General features: G+C 36.8%; 3 protein-coding genes and 1 long non-coding RNA gene across 4 annotated transcripts; 2 read left to right on the top strand and 2 right to left on the bottom strand.

Annotated features, from left to right (window-relative positions):
- The first annotated feature begins 4,714 nt into the window (after positions 1–4,714).
- Positions 4,715–6,962, top strand: LOC105977308 (GDSL esterase/lipase At4g10955). The gene is made up of 3 exons (XM_088818899.1): positions 4,715–4,854; positions 5,223–5,372; positions 5,733–6,962. The coding sequence occupies exons 2-3, from the start codon at positions 5,299–5,301 to the stop codon at positions 6,745–6,747; spliced, it is 1,089 nt and encodes a 362-aa protein (XP_088675025.1). The 5' UTR covers positions 4,715–4,854; positions 5,223–5,298; the 3' UTR covers positions 6,748–6,962.
- A 2,114-nt stretch (positions 6,963–9,076) lies between these two features.
- On the top strand, positions 9,077–12,584 carry LOC105977739 (putative pectinesterase/pectinesterase inhibitor 34). Its single transcript, XM_013003100.2, has 4 exons — positions 9,077–9,779; positions 9,875–10,405; positions 10,964–11,100; positions 11,826–12,584. The coding sequence occupies exons 1-4, from the start codon at positions 9,355–9,357 to the stop codon at positions 12,524–12,526; spliced, it is 1,794 nt and encodes a 597-aa protein (XP_012858554.2). The 5' UTR covers positions 9,077–9,354; the 3' UTR covers positions 12,527–12,584.
- Positions 12,585–13,409: 825 nt separating this feature from the next.
- Positions 13,410–16,922, bottom strand: LOC105977820 (uncharacterized). The gene is made up of 6 exons (XM_088819589.1): positions 16,674–16,922; positions 15,895–16,385; positions 15,585–15,776; positions 15,439–15,468; positions 14,180–15,280; positions 13,410–14,099 (listed from the first exon to the last, which is right to left on the bottom strand). The coding sequence occupies exons 2-6, from the start codon at positions 16,321–16,323 to the stop codon at positions 13,548–13,550; spliced, it is 2,304 nt and encodes a 767-aa protein (XP_088675715.1). The 5' UTR covers positions 16,324–16,385; positions 16,674–16,922; the 3' UTR covers positions 13,410–13,547.
- Positions 16,923–17,802: 880 nt separating this feature from the next.
- Positions 17,803–18,789, bottom strand: LOC148769942 (uncharacterized). The gene is made up of 4 exons (XR_016031514.1): positions 18,651–18,789; positions 18,314–18,538; positions 18,105–18,217; positions 17,803–17,926 (listed from the first exon to the last, which is right to left on the bottom strand). It is a non-coding gene; the product is annotated as an uncharacterized LOC148769942 (long non-coding RNA).
- Positions 18,790–19,576: the final 787 nt, after the last annotated feature.

Raw genomic sequence — 19,576 nt, 5'->3', positions numbered from 1 at the left:
AATGAGTGTCGTATTGCTTTGATCAATTGGAGCAAAAATACACTAAGGCAGCCTCAGGTTCACATCAAATCTCTCCACAAAAAAATTCGTGAGCTGCAAGAAGCCGATCAAACCGAAGCTAGAAAGGAGGAAATTTCTAAACTCCGGGCTGCACTGGAGAAAGCCTATGAGGATAATGACATGTATTGGCGTCAGAGAAGTAAGATTCAATGGATACGGGAAGGGGATCGGAATACTCGGTTTTTTCACTCCAAAGCTACTATTAGGAACCGAACTAACAGAATGTCCAAGCTGAAAGATAATGAGGGTTGTTGGAAGGACAAAGAAGCGGATATCGAACACATTATCACAGAACATTTTGAGCAGATTTTCAAATCCACTAATCCTAGAGAAGATGAGATAGATGAGGTGCTGGAGAACATTGAGACGAGAGTTACCGGAAGCGCGAGTCAACTTCTGTCTATGCCTTTCACTTCGGATGAGGTAACCCGAGCCATTGCCCAAATGGCTCCTCTGAAATCCCCTGGTCCCGATGGGTTACCCGTTATTTTCTATACTAAATACTGGCATATTTTAGGGTCTAATGTTTTATCTTGTGTATTAGATTTTTTGAATAATCGAAAGCTTCCTTCTGCCTTGAATTTTACTTATATTGTCTTGATTCCTAAGGTGAAAACACCTGAAAAAATCTCTGAGTATAGACCGATTAGCCTATGCAATGTCATTTATAAATTTGGTTCTAAGGTATTGGCTAATCGGCTTAAATTAGTTCTCAATGATTTGATCTCTCCCACACAATCTGCTTTTGTCCCAAAAAGACTTATCACAGATAATGTTCTTGTAGCTTTCGAGATCAATCATTTTATTAAACTCAGCTCTAAGAGAAAGACAAATTACATGGCTTTAAAACTGGACATTAGCAAAGCATACGATCGGATTGAATGGTCTTTTCTTAAAAAAATTCTCCTTCGCTTTGGCATCCCTACTGTTTTTGTTGATCTCATAATGCTTTGTGTTTCTACTGTCTCATTTTCTTTCTTGTTTAATGGTGCACAGTTTGGATCCGTTCTTCCCTCCAGAGGGCTTCGACAGGGAGATCCTTTATCTCCCTATTTATTTATTTGTTGTGTTGAAGCTTTGATAGCTATGGTTTCAAAAGCAGTGGAAAGAGGCGATTTTAAAGGTGTTCATGTGGCCCCGACAGCTCCCGTGGTATCCAATTTGTGCTTTGCCGATGATACCCTCATTTTCGGTGAAGCTACTGAGTCATATGCAGCAAACTTAAAGGAAATCTTGGCTACATATGCGAGAGTATCTGGACAAGAAATTAATTTTGAGAAATCTACAATGATGTTTAGTCCATCGACTTCTCAGGAGATAAAGAATTCAATTCACCAGCTTCTCGGATTTCAAGTGGTGGAACAGCATGACAAATACTTGGGCATGCCTGCTACTATGGGCAAAACCAAAAAAGAGATCTTCTCCTTCTTGCGTGATCGTGTTTGGTCCAAGATTAACGGTTGGGGGGAAAAACAATTATCAAAGGCTGGGAAAGAAGTTTTAATCAAGGCGGTATTACAGGCAATACCTTCATATATTATGAGTTGTTTCTTGCTACCAAACGGTCTTCTTCTAGAAATTGAATCGGTCATCCGACGGTTTTGGTGGGGGTCGGGAGCGAACAGAGGATTGGCATGGACATCGTGGAAGGAGTTGTGTCGATCTAAGGATCAAGGTGGGCTTGGTTTTAGAGATATGCGGACTTTCAATATTGCACTTCTTGTAAAACAAGCGTGGCGAGTTTTAACTAACCCGGATCTACTTCTTTCAAAAATTATCTCCGCTAAATACTTTCCACATGGCTATTTATTATCGGCGGATCTGGGGTCGCGTCCATCTGCAACATGGAGGAGTATTTGGACCGTAATCCCGTATTTGAAGATGGGCATCCGTAGAAGAATTGGCAATGGGGCGGATTCTTCTATTTGGTCGGATCCTTGGTTACGAGATGGTGGTAAACTCGTGGTTTTCACAAGACGTCCAATTCACTCGGGGTTCCCTAATAGAGTCTCGGATATTATCGAACCAGAATCAGGCGAATGGGATTTAAAAATTTTACACGAAGTCTTTTGGCCGGTGGATGTTGAACGTATATTGGCTGTCCCGGTGGGAAGTGTTATGGCAAAAGATAGGTGGATATGGCATTTCTCTAAGCACGGTAACTTCACGGTTAGATCTTGCTATCACCACATTCTTTCTTGCGCTATGACTATGGTAAGTCGTCGAAGAAATGAGTCTGGTTCGTATAGTGGAGTACAGCAACAAAACTGGAAATATATTTGGCAACTCCCAATCCCACCAAAAATTCGCATGTTCCTTTGGCGACTGAAATCTAATATCATTCCAACCAATGCAGAATTATTTCGACGAAAGATCAGTTCATCGCCCCTTTGCAGCACGTGTCACATTGAAGAAGAAACTCCCCTACATGTCATTCTAAAATGCAGGGGTATGGAGAAGGTGTGGCGGAGTCACCCATTTGATACATTGGAAAGCCACAACTATTCATCAATATGGAACTGGACTAGAAAATTAAAGCAATCACTTGATGAGGAAAATTTCAATATTGCAATGGTGGTTGCATGGAAGGCTTGGGACAACAGGAATCGAGCTATGAAAGATGAAGAGGTTATTAAGTCATGTGATTTGGTCAGTTGGTGCCGCCATTTTTTAGCAGCTTATAAATCTGCACAAATTTGCCCAAATTCGAGGATGCGGGATATACACCCTAGTGTTTGGAAACCACCCCCTAGTAATGTGGTTAAATTAAATTTTGATGCTGCATTTCCAAATGGGGAAAGTTTCTTTTCGGTGGGAATGGTTGCTCGGGATAGTTATGGTTCTTGTCTCGGTTGGAAAGTAACACGCATACAGGGAAATCTTCAACCTGTGGAAGGAGAAGCATTGGCGGCGTTGAAGACGATCTCTATGGCCAAATCGATGGGCTTAACAAATATTATACTTGAAGGCGATTGCCTCCAAGTGATAAATGCACTCAACAGCAGGGAGTGGGAATTCTCATCGTTCGGAGCGTTTGTGGAGGAATGCCTCAACATTGGTGAAAGTTTTGATTCTTGTTCGTTTAATTTTGTTAAGAGACAGGGAAACTTGTTAGCTCACTGTATTGCTCAAATTTCATGTACTGTTTCTATGGAGAGTATTGATCTCCCGTTGCATTTAGCGAATATCGCTTAATAAAATTCCCTTTTATTGTCAAAAAAAAAAAAAAGATTTATGCTTTAAATACAAGATTTTAGGCCTTTAAATATCTTTTCGCTTCTTGAATTGTTTTGTAAACAAAAAGTATCCAATTTTGACGAAATGATGGTGCATAAATCGGTGATACTTCTTTCGTTCCTAATTAACAATCGTTTTTACCTTTTGCACAAATTTTAACTTTTTTAATAAATGTGTCTTGCTTTTATGAAAATAGATGTTATTAGACTAAAATATCTTTGTTTACTAATTAATATAGAAATAATATTGAAGAGTTCATAATAGCTTAACTGAAAAAATATGTAATTAGTGGAGTATTGGAATTGTAAGGTGACAATAATATGGAATATAAAAAATTATTTAAAGTGAGAGATAGTAGGGAATTTCTTTTTTCTCTATATTACACATGAAACTTATATAAATTATTAGAGAATCAGCCGATATTTCATATAAATGGGATTCCGCTAATTTTTTGATACGTGGCGTTCTTAAGTCTTAACTCTTAATAAATCACGTTGATTATAATTAGGGTTAGAGGGGTTACGGGTTCTGCTGGGTTTTCTTTTTTCTTTTTCTTTTTCTTTTTTTCTTTCCAATTATTAGAATACTAATTATATTTTCATTTAAACTATACACATGTGATCATCCTATGGCATCCAATTTACCTATTAAAACAGGCTATCCGGTCTAAATTTGCACCTAAATTATTATATTGACCAATGTAGAGAATGAATTAGGAAAACATTCTAATTAAATGGTCTCTTAGTTATTCTCAAAGAGCAAATTAAACAATAACAAATCTTCCCAGAAGGATATTTTCTGACCTGTTGCATTTGGTTTGTGCAATTCCTACTAATTATCAGAAGCTTCCACATGTGACCTCTATATTGACTTTGTTTACATTGTTAAATAGTCCAATCATAAAAATAAGGTCCGAAAGGCGGATGAATCGGATCGAAATTAACATTTTTGAAAAAAAGAATTAATTTTTTTCGGAAGTACAAAACTAATCCCAATTTCAATTCCAAAAATTTCGAAATCTAGAAATTCATTATAATACCAAAAGGTCTTGAAAATTTGGAATTTCGAAAATCAAATAAGTTTTAATATTTTTCAAAAAGTTCCGAATCGGGAATCGGAAATTGGAGTGAAAAAAGTTGTTCCAAAATTGGAACTTTAATTTTCGGATCGGATCCAACGGAGATTGGAAAATTCGTTCCAACTTCCACCCCTAATAAAAGCATATATATTATACAGGTCTATTTTATTTTGTCTTATTTAATTTTGAAGTAAATCTATCGAAATTATATAATTTATATGCAAGTTGCATATATTTTCACTATCAATGTACGTAAAAGATTTGGTATTAAAAAATCCCATTGACTTTATAATAAAATGCTCACCTCTAAGTCTCTAACCAAATTAAATAATATTCATTCAACAAAATAAGTTTGCCTCTTTCGAAGACAGATACATTCACATCTCTGTGTATCTATATTTGATGAACGTTAGCTGACAGCAAGCCATTCAGGAATACTCCTCCGGGAGGAAAAAAGCTTAATTTTGATCTTAATTCAGGTAATTAATTAATATAAATTTTTATTTTGGGGCTCGAGAAATTAATTTCTGATTATTGCGATGCATGCATTTTTTGCATGATCAACAACTCCATTTTTTTACTTTTTGTAGGCTGTGTTTGTCTATATATATTGGTTTTCATATGATTTTTTGTATATATGAAAATAATTAGTTAAATATATATTTAATTATCCTAATTAATTAACCTTAGCTTGTCTTTTAATTTGTTGATGAACTAAAACTAGTTTTTCTTATAAGAATACTGCAAAATGTGAGTCGACTGATTTTTTTTTTCTCACCGGCGATTTGCGATTTTTATAAATTCCGAGGCTTTCTGACAACTGGTCAACGTACAAATCGATTATCAGGTCAACGTGCAAAACCGATTATCAGGTCAACTTGCAAAAAAAAAAAATCAGATCCACACATTATAATCAAGCAACAATGTCGTCGTCTTCTAATGACGAGAAAGAGATTTTCAGCGTCTCCGGACCAACATTTCTGACTGCTGTTGATTGGTAATAAGATCACCATCCTATTATATCTCTAATCTCTCTATATATATGTATGTACATATATATATTTAGATATATGTATGTATATTTATATATATGTTCCAACTTATAATAATTCATAAGCTACATTTAGTTCGTTACTTGTAAGCACAAGTCATCTGTTATATGTGCTTTGGACGATATATAGGGCAAATTAATAGGGGGCCATGGCCCCCACCGAAATTCTTAAAAAAAAAATATTTTATATAGAGATCTGTTATTTTTCAAATTTGATAAGAGTACATATTAGAGGTCGTCTCTTTAACAAGATTAATGTATATATATTTGGTAAAGATCGATAAAATCGTGGCTATTACTTCACAGGAACAATTGGCACCACAGACGATCGGTTGCTGCCAGCTTAGTCAAGGGAGTGTACACACTCGAACGCGACAGGCGGTACCACCGTAAGGGCCCACATGCTCTAGCTCCACCATGGTGGGAATTCTTCAATTTCAAACTATTCAAACTTCTCGTGGACAACCACGACACCTCCTACTTCGGGGCAATTTACGAGTATGCCCCCCCATATCCACATCATAACCACATCAACTATTTCGGCCAGAGGCCCCCACAATACGTGGTCGCCTTCCGTGGGACCATCAACATGCCCGGGAATAGGAAACAGGATTTCAAGCTCAACCTCCACGTCATCATCAACAACCTCAAACGGAGCACCCGTTTCCAAATCGGGCTAGAATCCGTCTGCGACATAATCAAACACGTCGGCCCGTCGTCAGGAAGCGTCTGGCTGGCCGGCCATTCGCTCGGGTCGTCCATCGCCTTGGTTCTCGGGAGGGAGATGGTGAAGCATACGGGCGCCCATCTCGAAACCTACCTTTTCAACCCTCCGTTTATCTCTCCACCGGTCGGACGGATAACGAACGAGACGCTGAAGATAGGGTTACGGCTAGTGAATAGTGTCATCACCGCTGGCTTGGCTCTTGCTTTTAGAGTAGCCGGTCGTCGTCGGAGCTCCAGTAATGCTGACGATCAAGAACCCGACCAGTTTACCGTTTTGTCTTCGTGGGTGCCGTATTTGTTTGTCAACCCGTTGGACCCGATTTGCTCCGAGTACGCGGGCTATTTCAAGCACCGGGAGGATATGGAGTCGATTGGCGCGGGGAGAATCGCCAAGATTGCTACGAAACATTCGATAGGCAGCATTTTGACGAGTGTTACGAGGAAGAAAGATTCTTCGGAAGCGTTGCATCTGATTCCTTCGGCTCATCTGACGATAAATTCGAGCCGTCTGCAGAGCTTTAAGGAGGCTCATGGGATTCAGCAATGGTGGAGGAGGGATTTGCAGTTTGAGTACAAATCATATCAGTACAATTGAAATTGAAATATAATATATATTTGTTGCTCATTAATTTAATTTTGCAGACTTGATCACTTTTTGAACAAATTAAAGCATATATGTATATGTTGTGTGTGTATTCTTTCTTGATTTTTATTTATTTGGTTTGTGTCTGATTGAAAGAATTCAATGTCACCGAATTCATGTAAATTAATTTTAGAAAAAAATGTAAATTTAGAGATTTATATATACAAGTGATTTGATAAATACTTGTCTGAAGAAATGTTTTTATATATACCAATGATTTAATATTCGAAAAAGACACAAAGAGAAGTAAAGATCTTCACTTTTATGAAGAAATCACAAATCGATTTCTTTGTACAAAAATTCCTAGAATCGACGATGATCTATACCTAACAGAACTTTTGAAGTACATACTAGTATTGAATGACATTGAATACAAACAGACTCAATTTTGTACGAAGAAAAATCAAACAAAAACAAAGTGTTGATCATTTTTTTTTTCTTTTTTTTTTAATATTTTTTTTTTATCTATTATTATTATTATTATTATTCTGTGGGATTGATAAAGACTAGAATTTGATTACTATTATTTTTAGAATTTTTTGAAATATTGTTAGTGCACCCAACTTTCACACCATAAATGGAAGTTAAAAGTCATCAAATACTCAAACCTTTAGCAACTAATGCAAAAGCCACGTTGCTCTTTCACTAAACCAAGTGCTCCTATAACTAAATGATGTGACCTCACATCAGAGGATTAATAATCATGCTAACCAAATAATTAATTAATTAATTAACTACCTAGTAGTTAGCCTATTGGTTTAATTTTTAAAGTTCATTAAACTAAATTAGATAATCAGGATTAGATTTTGTTTCCCATAATTTATCAAATTAATCAATAAAACCTTTTTGATTACTCACTAAGCACTAAATCGCCTGTGAGATTCAGTAGAATGGGCTGCAATTAATAAAGACAAATAAATAATCATTTCGTTAAATAAAAAATGGCTTGTCGGATGTTAACGACTTGGTCCACTACAAAATCGAATTAGGCCTCGTTTGGTTACAGCTATAAAGTTCTACGGACTAAATAGTAGGGGCTAGTTACATGTTAATAGGGGGGGTGACTCAACAAATAAAAGACTATTTTATTCTTCAAACTGCACGTTGATTTTATTAAATAAAAAAAAATTATGGACATCACATATAATAACATAATTTATTAGATTTAATACAAAATCTAATCTTACATACAGAACATTATACTAACTAAATAATTAATTAGTCAGTAGAGAATTAATCCAATTTCATCTAATCTACACTTATCCGATGTAAGTAACCATACAAACCCTTAATCGTTAAGAATACCCGAAACAAACAGTCACAGCCTAAAAGATGATAAATAGTAGAGGAATCCTTACAAATAAAGGATGACCAAACAAATCAACATCAGCAGCAGAAGAAGAATCCAATTCTTTTAGATTGGAATACCACTCAACACTAACATTTATTGAAGTTCTTGGATTTAATTATGATCATACTTAATTGACTTTTTTTTAACACATTTAAGAACAGTTGCCTAAAAATTGAAGGAGCCCAAGTAAAAAACTTTTACAAGCCCGGCCCTAATTGGTATTTTAAGATTCATTTTATACGATTTTGCAGATGCTACATTCGATGAAATAGGTGTACAGTTCTACGATTTAAAATCACCCAAGTATTTCATTAGGTGTAGCATCTCGTAGCCCATTTTATGTTTTTTCTCGTAATAATTAGCCGAAGAAAGTCAACGCTAAAGAAAGAAACAAAACCACCCATACTTTATAATATATATTGAGCTGCTCTTCAGTCGTAATTGTTCCCAACTTGAGTCCAGCTAGTCCCATACACAGCTTGACACCGACTTCACACCAACCGATTTTATTTTAATATTTTTATTTCATGTATTTTTTAATTCTTTATTTAACCGAATCGAGCTCGATTCAATTGTTCAGTTATATGATTTGCAATCTATTTAACGAGAGTATATAAATAAGCGTATATGCGTTCTTTTTTCTAAAAAAGGGCCTACAGGACTGTCATTAATCATTATACACGTCACGGTCAATTTATTTTGGTTTATAATTTTGTTTCTGTAATTTATAATTTTATTCCTTTACTAGTACTTTTTTTTATTAATACCTTTGTTACTAATTAATTCCAGCATATGATGTCACTGCTAATAATTAAGTAATCAAACTAAAAAAAGATTTTTATAGGTGAATCTAAATATATATAAATGAAAATTGGTACTGTACTTAGAATCTCACTCCTATTAATTATGAGCTGCATCCACTCATTATACACTCATTATTCAACCTCAGAAAAAAACTAAAAAAAAAAAGAAAAACTAAAAAGAGAGAGAAATTACACAGTCATCCACCGCCATAGTATATACTTACACAAAAACATGTATATATAATAAATTAAATAAATTTATCAAAAAATATATATAAAAAATAAATAAACATAAATCATCCCACATGTAAAGCCTACTCTTCAATTGTCCATAGCTAGACAAGCAAACCATATTTTTCTCCACTCAGCTTCTTTTGTTTTCTTCTCTCTCTCTCTATATATCAAATGGACTATGGCAGGCTCGGAAAACCCGAGCCTGGTGGCTATTCGACCGGAGCTCAAACCACCGAACCAAACTCCACGCCAAATAAAAAATCTAAACTTAAGATTCTAATCATCGCAGCCGCCACACTCATGGTGGCGTCCGCCATCTCCACCGCGGCTGTGGTGGTCATCCGAAACAGAGTGAATTCCGGCGGCGGAGCGGCCGGGATGAACGATCGACGGCCGTCAAAAGCCATGTCCCGAGCATGTAGCCGCACTCGGTACCCAACTCTCTGTGTCAACTCGCTACTCGACTTCCCCGGCGCACTCGCCGCCTCCGACAAAGACCTCGTCCACATTTCCGTCAACATGACTCTCCAGAAAATCGGCCGCGCTCTCAGCTTCGCCGCCGAGATCAACAATCTCGATATGGATCCTCATGTCAGGTTAATTCGTCGTCTGACCTAATTAATTCCAAACTTTTATTTACCCCCAAATTAAAATTTTAATTTTCAATTTAATTTACTGATCGATTGATTAGGTCGGCGTACGATGACTGTCTGGAGCTTCTCGACCACTCGTTGGATCAATTCTCTCGGTCGCTCACCTCAGTCGCGCCCGGCGGAGAACCGGCCGGGTCGACTCAGGACGTGATAACCTGGCTCAGCGCCGCGTTAACGAACCAGGACACCTGCACCGAGGGCTTCGACGAATTGAACGGCGACGTGAAGAATCAAATGTCCGACCGGCTGAAGGATTTGTCCGAGCTAGTGAGCAATTCCCTCGCAATATACGCCGCCGCAGACGGCGGCGGCGACGATTTCTCCAATATTCCGATACAGAACCGGCGGTTGCTGACGAGCAGCAGCAGACGAAGAGAGCACGAGCATCAGTTTCCGATGTGGCTATCCAAGAGAGAACGGCGGCTACTGGATATGCCGGTGACGGCAATCAATGCCGATATAATCGTGTCGAAGGACGGCAACGGAACGTACAAGACAATCGCGGAGGCGATCAAGAAGGCGCCGGAGCACAGTAACCGGCGGTTCATCATCTACGTGAGGGCAGGAAGGTAAATTCACTTCTAGTTTGAAAAAAGTTTGGAAGAATCCTAACTCCTACTCTTCCTCTTTCGGTTGGTCAGCTTTTTTTTTTACTGCCTTTTCACATAATTAGTTAAATGACTAATATGCCCCTGTCATTATGTTTTCGTAATTACATGACAAAGTGGGTAATTACTATTTTCGTGCTTTGATTGGAACGTTGAATTCAATCCAATCATGATTTTTAACATTAATAATCATGATTATACATTAAATAACTATTTTTATGATACCATTATTAGTTATACAATCTTAGATTTCGTTGACACTATTTAAATGCCGTTGAATTAATATAATTTACATTTCTCTATAAAAAATTTGTCGGGCCAGGGAATTGGGTTCTGGGGCGAGGGATTTCGCATTTTTTATGGAAAAAAACCTGTACTTTGATCAGTACGATTATGATAAAATAACTTATTTGAAATATCTAATATTAATATGATTTTTGATGTATAAATAATGATAAAACATAGATTTTAATTGAAAAAGAAAAGTTTGTAATGCTTGTTATGTATGTATTGTTACAGGTATGAGGAGAATAAATTGAAAGTGGGAAGGAAGAAGACTAATATAATGTTTATTGGAGATGGTAAGGGCAAGACGGTCATTTCAGGTGGAAAAAGTGTTCAAGATAAGTTGACAACCTTCCATACGGCATCTTTTGGTAAAATTCGTTCCACTTTTGGCCTTTTCCTCTTTCTTTTTTCACTATTCTACTTTTCTCCCCCATTAGTCTATATATTCTTATTTGGCCCCGAAAACGATGGGATTTTGGCGTTTGCATCCCATCGAACATGCACGTGGCTATCATACAGACATGTCTGGGGCAGGCACTTCCACTTTCATTTTGTGTTTATATTCTTAAAACATTTAAGGTTACTGTTTTGCCCTTGGAGAAGCATTTTTCATTTAAGTTCTTGCCAAAAGTTGGTTCATATCTATTTAGACACGTGTCAGACATTATTGGATCATTTTCTGTAATTTTCTAAAAATTGCAATTTTATTTTAGTAAAATATAAAAAGTTAAATTACGAAAACCCCTTGAACTTAGGTTAAATAACGAAAAACATCCCCACCTATTCGTAATTACTAAAAAACTCCCTGAAATTTGTTTTCGTCTTACACCAATCCCTTACAGTGTGATTTTTCAGAGATTTTTTTTTATTCCAAGGAATAGACTTTAATATTTTCTTTTATTTCTCACCTATTCAACAGAAGGTATAATAAATTGTACACATGTTCTGTTAAAAAACTCGATCAACAGCTAATTAAAGCGGGATTTTAGTTATTACGAAAAGTGTTTTCGTTATTTAGTCTAAGTTTAGGGGTGTTTTCGTAATTTGCCCAATATAAAATAGTAAATTAATTGAGGGATTTATTATAATACAGCTGCAACTGGGGCGGGTTTCATCGCTAGGGATATAACATTCGAGAACTGGGCCGGAGCAAGCAAGCACCAGGCGGTGGCGCTCCGAGTCGGCGCCGACCACGCGGTGGTGTACCGGTGCAACATCATCGGCTACCAGGACACGCTCTACACGCACTCCCAGCGGCAGTTCTACCGCGACTGCGACATCTACGGCACGGTTGACTTCATCTTCGGCAACGCCGCCGTCGTCTTCCAGAACTGCAGCATCCACGCGCGGAAGCCGATGCAGCTCCAGAAGAACACAATCACCGCTCAGAACCGGAAGGATCCGAACCAGAACACCGGGATCTCGATCCACGCCTGCAGGATCGTGGCGGAGCCGGATCTGGAGGCGGCGAGGGGGGATTTTCCGACGTATTTGGGGCGGCCGTGGAAGCTGTACTCGCGGACGGTGTACATGCTATCAGATCTGGGTGGCCACGTGGACCCCAGGGGGTGGCTGGAGTGGAACGACACGTTTGCGCTGGACACGTTGTACTATGGGGAGTACATGAACTATGGCCCAGGGGCGGAGCTGGGGCGGCGCGTGAAATGGCCTGGGTATCGTGTGATCAATTCCACGGAGGAGGCCGACCAGTTCACGGTGGCGAAGTTCATTTACGGGTCGTCGTGGTTGCCCTCCACCGGTGTGGCTTTTTTGGCCGGACTCTCAACTACTTAATAATAAAAAAAAAAAAAAAAATAATAATAATAATAATAATAATAATAATAATAATAATAATAATAATAAGAATAATAAATAATAATAATAATAATTCTTTTTGGATTGTCTTTCACAGTTCACATGGTCATGCATACGGGCCAAATACTTGAAATAATTTGACTATTTGACTCAAAAAGTTAAGTGATATAGGCTTAAGATTTGTCAATTTGTTTATATTTCCATTATGTATTAACATAATGCACTGAAATTGAAATTAATATTTGGACTTCCCCATACTTTGTTTGTTGACTTTTCCAATTGGTGCATTATTGTGTTTGACAATTATAATAGAATTTCAATAAATTAATACTCGATATATATTTATAACTTCATTTGAATAGTACATTTTTTTGGTTCCAATTTAAGAACAATGTGTTAAAAAATATATCATCAACTTAAAATTTCACTTAATTAATGAATTTGACCAATCTCGACTGTATTAATTTAAAAATGTTAACTGCATAGGAATCACAAGCTAACATGTGTATCTGTCGGTGAGTCTAGTTTGTTCAATGCTGCATCTCGTAAATTTCATTCACTTATGATACTGAATAAAAAAATAAAAAGAAAGAAAGAAGAAAAATGAATATATATATATATATGATTATATGATTGTGCATAAACAAAATTAAAAAAATACAAGATATATTTCACCAACATCTGAGGACATTAAATACTTGCGACAAAGTTTGAAGTAGACCAACTAATCATATGTGCAATGAATGAACGAGTAGCCATGTGAATGAATAGAAACAGCTTGATGTAACATGTCATTGTCACACCATCTACCTCTTTATACTCTTAACTCTGTAATAAATAAATAAATAAATAAACAAACAAATAAATAAATAAATACATTACCTCTGGAATTTTGATTTGAAAGTTAAGATTGAGCCCCCGAAAAATTTGCCATGTTCTTGAAAGTTGAAATAACAACTTCACCTCAACATTTTAACCAAAAAAAAAACAAAACTTTAATTTACAAGGTCCTCTGTATAAACTCCCACATCCTCTCCTCCATGTACATACGATCCCTATGCTGACGTGGCATGTGCCTCTCGTCCGGAAATATCAACAGCTCGTAACTCTTCCGGGCCGCCACAAGCGCGTTCACTAGCCGGGCCGTGTGCCTAAAATGCACGTTCTCGTCAATCATACCGTGCACCAGCAACAGCTGTCCCTTCATGCTGTCCACATGGCGCATCACACAACCCTCCAAATAGCCCGGCCCGTTTTCCAAAGGCAAGCCCATGTACTTCTCCGTGTAGAAAGTATCGTACCCATCCCATGATGTCACCGGAGCTCCAGAAACCGCGCACTTGAAAACTTCCGGAAATCTCGCCAGCATCATTGCCGACAGGTATCCGCCGTAGCTCCACCCGTACAATCCGACGTGGCCTGGTTTGGCTAAACCATGGTTTAGCAGCCACTCAACTCCGGTTAGTTGATCCTCTGCATCGATCTGCCCGCATTTGTACTTGAGTGCACCTTCGAACTCGAGCCCACGTCGTGCGGTTCCTCTGTTATCCATCTGTGAAAGGAAAACGAGTTGATCGGTATTTATATAAAAAATCGAAGCTTTTTAGAATCGAAACGGGATTTTAATCGAACCTTCCAAACTAATATGCCTTTACTTCTGAGATATTGCGCTCTCATGTCAACTGAGTTTATCCAAGAATCGGACACTAGTTGTACACTTGGACCACCGTACACATGAACCATTGTCTTGTACGGTGGCGGTCCAAATCTTGCAGCATCAGGTTTATATATTGCTCCATACAACGTAGTTACTCCATCTTTTGCGTCTACCTTAATTATTTCTGGAGATTCCAGTTGAAGTTTCTTGAATCTGGGAATGCACGATGGTTGCTCGTAGAAAGATGTAATCAATCTTCCATCGAGCAAAGAGTTTACGGTCAATTTGGGAGGCGAATCCAACGAATCGTGGATATCTACAAACCTCTGCAACTGATGATCAAGTACAACCACGTGTTTCCCCTTCCCATTGGTCAATCTCCTTGGAGCCTGTAACGAGTGGCCCACATTTACGAATAAGTCGGTGCAGTAAAGATGAGATTCTAACGGACCATCTAAAGTTCCGGTAAAATATATAATGCCAGAAGCCTCGTTTACGCCAGTAACTTGCTCGACCATCCAATCACCTTCGGTGATGGGTCCCACACAAACTCCGTTTACATCGTGCAGATATAAATGCCTGTATCCAGTTTTCTCACTAGCCCAGATAAATCCGGCGCACGATCTATTCGGCAGTTTATCTAACGGAGTGAAGCAACTGTGAAGATTGATCCACGTTTCGTTCTCTTCTTCCAAGATGACTTTTCGGTCGCCAGTTTTGATATTGAACCTGAGAATCTTTAGTTTAGAATGTTTTCTGTTGAGGATCTGAGCTGTGAGAATATTCCCGTGCATCCAATTGACCCTCGCCAAATATTCTTCGTCTTCTTCGTCGCCGCAGAGAAGATTCATCCACCTAACGGGTCCTCCAGTGGCTGAAATAACCCCTAAACGAACTTTTACATTTGAACTACCGGCAAAAGGGTACGCATGGTCTTCCTGTGCGTCTGACCCCACTGAATCTTTGCCTTGATGCATGATCCTAAAGAGAGGTATCTCAGATGAGTCAACTTCGGTGAATGCGATATACTTGCTGTCAAGTGACCACCAGTACCCATTCTTCCGATCCATTTCCTCCTACAGAAAAAAACGTATTTAGCATTGTTCAGTCGAGAAATCGAATCACGTGTTAGTTGGTCAATTGTATTGGGATTTGGTATAGGCAGCTAATGTCTTCCAGACAATGTAACAGAAGGAAATGTAAATCGGAATAAATGTCGTAACACTAACCGCACCTGCGCTATGTACTCAGCAAGGCCGTGTGTCTGAAAAAAGCAACAGAAGAAATCAATCACTTGTAGGCCGTGTTCTTTACACATGGCATAACGCAATTGAGTTCTTTACAGAGAAATATAAATCTAGCATACGAATAAATGCTTACTACAGAATTCTCATCTGCACCGAGAGTCAACTGCTTTGACTTGCTGTGAAGAAGGTTTAACACGTGCAGTTCATTATTCATCACAAAAGCAAGCATGGTCCCATCTGGAGAGGCGTGCGGGTCTATAATCGGCGACGAAGAAGCACTTGCAAGTTTAAGCTCTGGCTCAACACCAATATCCTGAATATATATCTGCCCACACGAACCAATCATACGTTCAAAATAAAATGCCGAGATAGAATATCGATTACACATCAAAAACTTATCTAGACAATTACAAACGAAACAAATGAATTGTTCGTAAACGTACCCCAGCTGGTAAAAGTAGCATGATTCTCTTTCTCTTCGAGCTCATACTCACCCATTCGTAACGTGTTACCCCGAGTCCACGCTCCCTCGACCTCTCCCTCCTCAACTTCTCTTCGGCAGACAAATTATTCTCATCGAGCCCACCGTCTGGTGGGCTGAAAAGCAATTCATGCTTACCGATTTTCAGATCGAATATAAACACTTTTCTATACAGCGTCTGATCGGGACTAAACAAGTATGCAATCAAACTATCGTCGGGGCTAAAGCTAATCGAAGTTGGCACACCGTAACCTGGTAACGGGTACTGCACTATCTCTTCCACGGGGAATATAATGTTGTTATCGGTTACAGGCATCTCGTCTTGAATCGATCTCTGACGTTTCAAACTCTGTTTTTTCTTCGTCTTACTCTTATTATGTGATGATTGCATTTAGAGAGACAATATAATAATGTTGAATTTTTTATGAAGCAATGCTAACATACTGAATAAATCTGCAAGAAAAATTCAAAATTGGAGAACGTAAATTGAAACATCTAACCATTGATACCAGTACTTCAGAACTTACAAGCATCATATATACATACATATACATACACATATGAAATATATATATTCAACATTACAAACAAAATTCAACAGGCAAATCCGACGAAAAATTATCAACAATCAGCGAGATTCAGTACACTTACGAATAACGATAATTACGCGGTAATTAAGCAATAATTGTAAAATTAATAGAATTATGAACGGCAAAAATGAATCAGAATTTCCAATCTGACCTGGATTTGATGATCAGACAATGAAGAGAATCATCGGATTGGGGTAGAAGATTCGGTTTAGATTCCTATTCATAATCACAGGATCAATTCAAGATTTTGAAGGATAATGGGAAATTATAATCGGATTTATCAGAGAACCGATTCCAGTATCTCTGTAGAAGGTCCTTAACTTTTAGGGGCAGTGAGGCGCGTATCTGCACGGTCTTTGTAATGGCGCGTGCAGTTTTTTAATTTTGTATTGAAATAGGCAGATTAAATGGATTTTATTTTTGAAATTGTTAAATATGTATCAATTATTATTGTGAAAATTACTCAAAATAATAATATTATATTTTAAGCAATAGTTTTTTTTAAGTGGAAAAAAAATTAAGTTGTAATAATAATAATATAAAATAAGAGGCATTCCAGACATTTCAAACTAAGTGTAAGCGAAACTTAAAGGGGAGAGCGCAGTGTCTAAAATAATATGCTACAGAGGACGACTGTCTAATATATGATACTACTAGCCAAAGGGATTTACGAGTTAAATTAGAACCCCTTCTATTTTTTGATGAAGTGGAAAAATTAAACTATACGTGTATTGAGGTGGAGCTCATTACACTGATAATTAGATGTTACATATGAATATTTACACATACACATGGTTGTGTGTCTAAATATGTGTAGTTCTACGGTTAATAATCATCAGTAGATCTGATTATTTATTCCTTTTTTTTTTTTATTTCTTTTGTGTATTTGAATTATGAGGTCTAAATGACCACCTTTAACCATAAAAATTGCCAATATTTGACTTCATTATTCCATCTCGAATCTATTAATCATAGACCTACAACAGTGGCTAAGGGGTTCTAAACGTGAGAAATTAGATGTTACATCTGATTATTTACACTTTATTTACATTGATTAAATAATCAATCATTAGGCACACATATACTTGGATGTGAGTGAATATTATAGTTAGATGTATGATTAAAATTCATCTAACATAAATAATCATGTGTACTAACATCTAATTACCCTCCCAACGTTGACAGTACTCCAACGCTCAAATTAGAACGATCCTCAAATATTACGATTTTATTGCCCTTGTGCTATACTCCTCTCAATTCAAAATTTTTACACACACACACACACACACACATATATATATATATATATATATATATACATATATATTAAGATGAGACAATAAGTACAACTAGTCTTCAACTTCGGAATGTACCTCAAAACTAGGAAATACTTTTCCTATATCCCTGGAAAAACCAAAATAGAAAAAATATATATATAAATAATATATTTTAGGCGATCATCGGATAATTTAAGAATATAGTAGTATGTGAATAAGACCAGTCGAAAACTCAGAAGAATAGTTCATAAGTGATGTATAAAGAAAATGGGATTTATGCAATGAAGAAGAAGAAGAAACCCTACTTGAGATATGGAAGAGTCATATTCTTTAAAAGAGATGGATTTATAGATACAAAATCTCTCCACTCGTCTCGATCGATCCTCCCGTCGTCTTTTGCGTCCGCCTCCCAGAAACTCTGCACCTTAATAAAAAATCAAAATTCTTTAATACTCTATATCCATAATCCATGCATGCAAGAATAATTCATTTCTATTTATATAATATATATGACCTTGTTCACAATAATTTCTACAACATCATCTGAAAGTATCAGTTCTGATTCATGTAATATTTCCACTACCATCTCTTTCAACTGTCAAATTATATATAAAAAAGTGAAAAATTTAATTTGAAATTATTCGACGAAGTGAAACAAGAAAGCTCGTGATGAAAAGAGTACTACATCGTCCCTCTCGATATACCCGGTGTGCCTTTAGATCGTACAATCTGAAAGTAACTGCCATAAAATGTCGAACCACGGATCATGAAACAGGTAATTAATGCGTCCTTCAATTACTTTACAATAAACTAATTATGACATGAAAATATATACATATATATAATCTTACAAGAAATTTTGTCTGCAACAGGTGCGTTGGGGTGAAATGTACCTAAAGATCGGACGAATTCTCCGAATCCGATCACTCCATCGCGTTTGTAATCAAACAAATCAAATATCTACATTTACGTATATTTTGAGAATATAATTAGGATATATATATATAAAGAAAAAAACCAAACATTATTTTCATGTAATGAAGTACTCATGCATGTACATACATAATATATTTACGTACCCCGTCAGCAAACAGATTTTTCTTGTTTCTGTTCCTAAAGAGTGCCAGCTGGAATTCTTCCTATTAAATTAAATGATGAGTTAATTTGAATAAAAGTTAATATACCATTGAATAAGTTGGATTATTAATATATCCAACTTAATTATATATGATGTCTTAGTTAACAATATAAGTGAAAGGTAACGTACGTAATAACTAAATAAACTTTAAAAATGAAATTTAGAGATTATTAATTTATATACTATTATATAATGTGTAGTAGTAATTGATATAATATATCAATACCTTGTGAATGAGGCCATCATTGAAAATTGAGGTGCTTATTTTCTTATATAGTTCATATAAAGCCTCCACTTCACCCACTGTGACTGCAATATATATATATATATCCAAATCCCAATTGCTATAAGAAACTTATGTTTTAGAAAATAAATCAAATACAGCAAATACAAACAACAGTTTTATATATATATATTAATTTTTTTATAGAGAAGTGTTGACAACATAAGAAGATGAACCTTCGATATATTCTTTATCCTAGTATATATTTAATTTTTTTAGCGTAAATTACAGTCAAACTCCTGAGGTAAGGTCAAATTATAAAAAAAAAAGCCCTCATGTTTGAGTAATTACAATCGCCCCTCAACTATATATATGGATATATCTTCTTATACATCCATCCTTATGGTGTCGAATTC

The sequence above is a fragment of the Erythranthe guttata genome, chromosome 6 (genome assembly GCF_056151865.1).
Source record: "Erythranthe guttata isolate IM_541 chromosome 6, IM_541, whole genome shotgun sequence".
NCBI lineage: Eukaryota > Viridiplantae > Streptophyta > Magnoliopsida > Lamiales > Phrymaceae > Erythranthe > Erythranthe guttata.
This window is presented reverse-complemented; position numbering and strand designations above follow the sequence as displayed.

Bases quoted from the DNA above. Each gene is read 5' to 3' on its own strand.
- LOC105977308 (XM_088818899.1), top strand. From the start codon at position 5,299: ATGTCGTCGTCTTCTAATGACGAGAAAGAGATTTTCAGCGTCTCCGGA. The intron at 5,373-5,732 runs GTAATAAGATCA...ATTACTTCACAG, and splicing joins TTTCTGACTGCTGTTGATTG to GAACAATTGGCACCACAGAC.
- LOC105977739 (XM_013003100.2), top strand. From the start codon at position 9,355: ATGGACTATGGCAGGCTCGGAAAACCCGAGCCTGGTGGCTATTCGACC. The intron at 9,780-9,874 runs GTTAATTCGTCG...TCGATTGATTAG, and splicing joins GATATGGATCCTCATGTCAG to GTCGGCGTACGATGACTGTC. The intron at 11,101-11,825 runs GTAAAATTCGTT...ATTATAATACAG, and splicing joins CTTCCATACGGCATCTTTTG to CTGCAACTGGGGCGGGTTTC.
- LOC105977820 (XM_088819589.1), bottom strand. From the start codon at position 16,323: ATGCAATCATCACATAATAAGAGTAAGACGAAGAAAAAACAGAGTTTG. The intron at 15,469-15,584 runs GTAAGCATTTAT...TGCTTTTTTCAG, and splicing joins GTGCAGATGAGAATTCTGTA to ACACACGGCCTTGCTGAGTA. The intron at 14,100-14,179 runs GTTCGATTAAAA...TTCCTTTCACAG, and splicing joins AAGGCATATTAGTTTGGAAG to ATGGATAACAGAGGAACCGC.